General features: G+C 25.1%; 1 protein-coding gene across 2 annotated transcripts in view; it reads right to left on the bottom strand.

Moving 5' to 3' along the window:
• Positions 1 to 4,884: 4,884 nt before the first annotated feature.
• LOC117170258 overlaps positions 4,885 to 6,679 on the bottom strand; it is a 17,210-nt gene continuing 15,415 nt past the window's right edge. The window contains exon 2 of one of the 2 annotated variants that reach the window (XR_004466751.1): positions 4,885 to 5,964. Coding sequence is in view for 1 of the 2 variants with exons in the window: in XM_033356911.1 (XP_033212802.1) it covers positions 5,426 to 5,964 (539 nt within the window). In the remaining variant the exon portion in view is untranslated. The remainder of the gene's footprint in view (positions 5,965 to 6,679) is intronic. The other variant, XM_033356911.1, reaches the window with a different exon arrangement.

Below are 6,679 nucleotides of genomic sequence, written 5' to 3'. Positions count from 1 at the left end.
AAATAACGTAAAGCCTACAAATATTAACCGATTTAGATTTTTTTTAAATCGTCAATAACAGGCAAATTGTTGAAATCTCCTAAATTACATAGAGTAACATTCGTTAAAATTTTTTTCAACAGACAAATTCGTTGTTTTCGATGTCAATTTTTTCAAATTAGTAACTTTATGATAACAAAATTTATAATTTGTTAATTAACCTTATGATTTTTCAAAACAAATGAATTATTCGGGCATTTGTTAGAAGAAATATTCGGTTTTTTGAATACCTGTCTTTTCAGTTCAGAACTTCATGACAATTTCAGTAACATTCATAATAAGTTGAGAAATTTTATGATTTCTTTAAACAAACTTAATGAACAAATGCATTGTTCAGGCATTTGTCTACATAAAAATTCTTTTTTTTCTATGTTGACTTTTTTAATTATGAAGTTCACGATAACTGATTTGCCGAGCACCGGGAACGTCAAATAAAAAAGTAGCCATTTTTTTCGTCATGTCTGTTTATTTATAAGAAATTAAAAAGCTAATTAAAAAATCTGGCTTGACAACTCTTTTATAAATCTGATAAACTTTTTAAACATTTTTTTGTTTAAAAATCACTTAATGGTATGAAGGCGTCGAATTTAGGTTAAAATAATGAAATCCTAAATCTAGAGACAATTTTTTAGTTCTAGGGTTGTGCGCAAATGATATATTTCTCATATTTATAAATTTTATATCTGCTGATTTCTTATCTTAGAATGTTATGTATCTGCTGGATTTATTACACAGACACAAAACCTTCGAGAGCTATTTCACTTTAGAATGTCTTTATCACGTAAACTTGAAAATGCAGTGTTTGTGTGAATGTAGTATTTGCCTATCAAGTTTCAGAAAAAATTTTCGAAGAACAAGTTCAAACTATTACTTTAATTTTTTGTTGTTGTAACAAGTATTCTTAAAATTTAATTATTCTCAATATAAATCTTTTTCCATCTAAAAATTGAGGATGTCACTACGTACAATCAATCTCAAAAGTTGCCTATATTTAAAATTATTTATAAAATCAACAAAAACCTATCTATTATTCATTTATGTAAATCTTGTTGGAGGCTTCTAAGAACACTTCAGAAAAAATAATTTAGGTTAAAATTGTTTATTTAACAATAGTTATTTAAAGGGTTAGTTTCTTCTTTCTCTTCAGGGAAAAGTTACAATTTTTGTTTAATCTTAATCATCAAGGGTTCATTTCATTCTGCGAAGGATTCTCTAAATTTCTATTTGGGTTGATTTTATTTAAAAAAATTAATTGCGAAATCATAGAGTTATTATTGTTAAAAACAATCTTGGTTTAAGTTTTATTTAACACCACCCAAATAGAATTTTAGAGAATCCTTCAAAGAATAAAATGAGGTCTTGATCATTAGGATTGAATAAAAATTATAACTTTTACCTAAAGAGAAAGAAAAAACTATACCTGTAAATAAATACGGTTAAATAAACCATTTTAACCTGAATTATTTTTTATAAAATGTGATTAGAAGTCTTCATCAAGATTTACAGAAATTAATAATAGATCTTCTTTTTATCGATTTCATAAATTATTTTAAGGGTAGGAAACTTTTGAGATTGTTTGTACGTAGTGTACATACTTAATATTAAAATCCAAATTTAATCGAACTTTATATAATAATAATTATTATTGTATATTATAATATATTGAATAATTGCTGTATGTATCATTTTACGCACTGAATATCATATTAAAATTTTTCCGAGTGATAAAAAATAAAAGTTTCATTTCTGAAAAAGTGTTTAATTGCAATATTGAATATTTAATTGCAAAATTCAAGCACTTAAAGCTTTACAACTCTTTTATAAATTTAAAGTAAAAAATCATTTTTTCGAACTAGGGTTTCTTTTTTCTAGCCCATAATAAATCATGGATTTTTTCTTTGAAATATCTTCTAGTTAAGGAAATGGGCATATTATTTATTACTCGTAAAAATTAGCATTCAGAAGATTAGTTTTCACTTCATGTTGAAAAAGCAGCTTTTGTCTACTTTTTTTTTTCATAGCTTGTGCCATTTGGCCTAAAATAAAAAATGTACAAATTTGAAATTTTATTTTTTAAGAATAATACTAAAACTACGCATTCCATCAATAAATGAACTATAAGAAATTTGTAGCTCTTCGTTAGGTGAACAGCTTTTGTTTAATTATTTTTTCGCACCTTGTCTCGTTCGTAGAAAAATTATTATTTTTTTTTATTTTAAATTTTTTTCACAAGTAAAACAAAAAATTCGTATTCCATAAAAAAAGTGATAATTAACAAAATTGTAAGTATTTTTTCGATGTACAATTTTTGTTGATTCGTGTTTCACGTTATATTTTGCATTGTTTGACTACAAAATGATCTATAAGTTTAAAAATCTTTTGGTTTCAAATGAAAATATTTTGTTAACTTTTTTTAAAAATTATTTTATTAGTTAAAAATGCAGCTATTTTATTTTTTGTCGCACATTTATCTTCTTTAATTGAAAATTCAACTATTTTGTTGAAAATTCATGTCTTTTAATAAAAATTAATCTTATTTAGCAAAAATTTAATCTTTTTGGCACAAAATTCATTGCTTCGCCTTGAAAATTATTTTTTTATTGAAAGTATATTTTGTAACTAGATTTTCAATTATATCATGTTTTTTTAAAAATCAATCTTCTTCATTTGAAAATGCTACTGTTTGTTTAGAAATTTCGGTATTTTGTTGAAACTTTGTCTTTTGTGGTGACACATTCACTTTTTTCGTTGAAAATTTAACTATCTGAGGTTTAAATTTAATTAAATGTTGAAATGATTGATTAAAAACTTCTGTACTTTGTTTAAAATTTTCCATTTTGTTAGAAAATCAATCTCTCTGGTTCAAAATTTATTGTTTTGTTTGAAAATAAGTTTTTTATTGAAAACTAATTTTTTTGTCTAAAAATTCCATTTCAGTTTTGTTAAAAAAAAGTTTTTTTATAGATATAATGATTTCAGTACCAAATGCCTTTAATTTTTAGAAAATATAACTACTTCGTTGAAAATTTAGTTTATTTGCTTAAATACTTCTTTCTTAAACTGAAAATAGAGCATTTTTATTTATTGCTGTAAATTTACCTTTTTCATTGAAAATTCATATATTTTGTTTTACAAACAATTAAACTATTTTTTTTTAATTTGCTTTATAGACAGTTAACCTTTTTTTTAGAAAATTCATGTAATTGGTTACATCTTTAACTATGTCATTCTACATTTATTTTATTTGCTGGAAAACTTCTTTCTCTTACTGAAAATTAACATATTCATTATTATTTTTTCGAAACTTGATATTTTTCAGTTAAAAATTTATTCAATTTTTAAAATTGGTCGTTTTTCTTAGAAAACAAAAATTCCAGGTCAAAAATGCATTCATTATGTTGAAAATTCCATTACAAATTTCAAGAGTTGGTTGACAATGCATGTATTCTGTTATATATTATGTTATTTTCGTAAAATATTTTGGTTGAACTTTAATTTTTTTGGTTCAAAATTATATTTTTTAATAAGGATTAATTTTATTAATCAAAAATGTACTATTTCATTCTTTGTTGATTTTTTTGCATACATTTATTCTTTTCATTTAAGAAATCCTCTGTTTCAATTGGAAATTTAACGATTTTGTTAAAAATTTAATTTAGTTGGTTAACAACATATTTTTTAAATTTAAAATTAAATTTTACATAAAAAAATTTCTTTTTAGTAACAAAAGTATCCATTTTAGTAGAAATTTTATATTTATATATAAAAATACAACGGTTTGGTTAAGAATTAATCTCCTTTTCTTGAAGATTCAACCAATTGTTTTTGAAGGTTTTGGTTCAAACATTTTTTTTTGACAAATAACTTTTTGTTGAAGATTCATATTTTTAGTTGATAATCCACCTCTTTGGTTGAAATTTAAATTATTTTATTCAAAATTGTTATTTTTTAATAAAAAATTTAACTGCGTGGATGATACTTAAACTAATTCTTGAAAGTTTCTTTGAATGAAGGTTAATCTTTCATTGAGAAATTCACCTTTTTCCCCAAAATTAATTTTTTTCTCTCTCAAGAAAAAAAACAAACAATTTTTTTTCGAAAATTCAACTCGTATAGAAAAGATTCGGTTTTTGGATGAAAGGTTCAACAATTTTTTCATTTTTTCATTCATGTTTAAAAATTTTTATTTATTGAAAATTCGTGTCTTTGCTTTTAAAATGTATTAATTTTTAAGTGAAATTTCATCTCTTTTGGTTTTAGTAGTAACTACCCCTTTTTATTGAAAATTTAGTTAATTTGTTGAAAATGTCAGTATTCTGTCAAAAAAGACTCTTTTATGGTAGGAAAGTCTTTTATTTTTGAATAAATAAATAAATTTTAAATTTTTATCTGGCACATTTTTTATTCCGTTTATAAGATATGTTAAAAATATGAAGCGATTAAAATTCTGGTATTCGAATCTTAATGGTCAGGGAAAACGAGAAATGACCAAGGAAAAATAAGGGAATTTTGGAAAAGATGTTTTCACCCTCAAAGCAAGTATTATCTTAAATACAAAAATTTCAATTAATTTCGAATCTGATATCATATTATTTCTGAAAATCATAAATTACGTACAGTAATGACATAGTCGTAATTTTGTTAAGTTTCGTTAGAGGATTTAATTTTTTAATTTTTAAAATAATTTCAATGATGCAACTTCGCTTATTTACTAGTAATATAGACATAAAATTTTCGGATGATGCCGTAAGAAAATTGGGCAACACGTCGCGTCGTTAGGATCTAATAGATTTCCAAGGAACAAGGTTATAAAGAAATATATGATAATTAAGAGCACTCATCAGTACAAGTAAAAATATACAATTTTAATAACAGAAAAATTAAGGCTACACAAATTTATGGATTATAATCTACAACGACAGATAGTTTATTTAGGATATCGTTATACAGAATTAGAAAATAGCGGAAAGTAATTATCGGGGTAGCCACAAGCTACGGAATTTTAAAATGGTTCGTCAAAGTCAGGGTGAGCTACTAAACCCCTCAAAGTATCAGGAAATTTTCGTTAAACTTATATTATAGTTTATAAAAATAAGTATTCATCTTGGCACTAAAAGTTTTAAGGAAAAATTTAGAAATATTTTTTTGCATGAAAATTGTAGTTTATGGGGTTACTTTATACCAGAAGAAAAATTTCCATCGTCAGGTAAAATAAAAAATTGACCAGGGAAATGTAAAAAGATTTTAAAAATGAGATTTGGTAGCAACCCTGAATTATGAAATACAATTATTCCGTGTCACTAATATTGCGATAATTCACACACAAAACAAGAAAAAATGGAAAACAAGTACAGAAGTGAAATAAAAACGAACCAACAATATTGGTTTATGCAGTGTGCGGCGCAAACCAATATGCACGATTTGCCCATTTAGGAACTAAATTTCTTGTATAGTGACCTATTTCTGCCCACATATAAAAAACGTTTGTATGACCATGTTTATACTTTTGCAACAAAATGCTCCTGACTCGGGAATCAGAAGGCTTATTTGGCGTAAGAAGATTTGAGAAAAAAGTGTCCTCTCGTCCTTCTATAAAATAGCGACAAGGCCACCCATTGGCATAGGGATTATCAAGACGTTTAATTAGGTTCGCATAAAAAACGACGCCACTTGGCAATCGTACAAAAAGACAATGATTTATAGCACCTCTCGCAGGTAAGTCAGCACTTTCGATTCTTCCGTCGATATTTCCAATAAAAACACCGGTACCGTGAATTTCGTCTTGGGGATCAAAAATATATACTGAAACGAAGTCACCAATCCGAACATCAAAATCATTATTAATGCTATTGTTATTATTATTATTATCATTTGGAGGTATATTGAACCATTCGTTGAACCATTCCTTGAACACTGCATCTGACACTGTAAAAAACACAGAATTATGGTAGAAAAATAATTCTTGGGAACGAAATAACATTTAATAAAAAACAGAAATATAATAAACACAACAAAGTTTTTTTTAACTCGTAAACAGAAAATTACAAATGTGGACACGTGATAATTGATTCAAGTATAATATTTTATGCATTTAATTCTTTTAAACAATGGTGATGTTGCATCAAATAAAAAGACAAGATATTTTCATTTTTAGTGACTTATTAGCACACACACCCATATATATATATATAATTTTCAATATTTCAGATGAGTCAAAAAATATTAGAAAAATTTAGGTTCTTCAAAAGATATTTAGGTCATTCTGCAGTCTGGAAAAATCAAGAAACATTCGATGTATTAAATTCATGCAAATATTTTTAACTGACTTTAGTCATCCTTTTCGTTTAAAAATTCTTTTCTTTCGGTGGAAAATCAACTTTTTTGAGTGAGGGTGCAAATGTTTGGTTAAAAATTAATCTGTTTTAGTTGGTTGACGTTTACTTTTCAATTGAAAATTTATCTATATTGTTGAAAATTCAACTGTTTTATCGAAGTTACCTATTTTTGTCTTTATTTCAGATTTAAATATTTCTTGGAAATTTATCTTTTTTGGTTTTTTATTTATTTTTTTCTGGATTTACATTTTATATTTCTTCAATTTTGCATATTTGGAATTGAAACTTCTCGACTTCCAATATGT

This window comes from Belonocnema kinseyi, chromosome 1 (genome assembly GCF_010883055.1).
Source record: "Belonocnema kinseyi isolate 2016_QV_RU_SX_M_011 chromosome 1, B_treatae_v1, whole genome shotgun sequence".
In the NCBI taxonomy this organism is placed as follows: domain Eukaryota; kingdom Metazoa; phylum Arthropoda; class Insecta; order Hymenoptera; family Cynipidae; genus Belonocnema; species Belonocnema kinseyi.
This window is presented reverse-complemented; position numbering and strand designations above follow the sequence as displayed.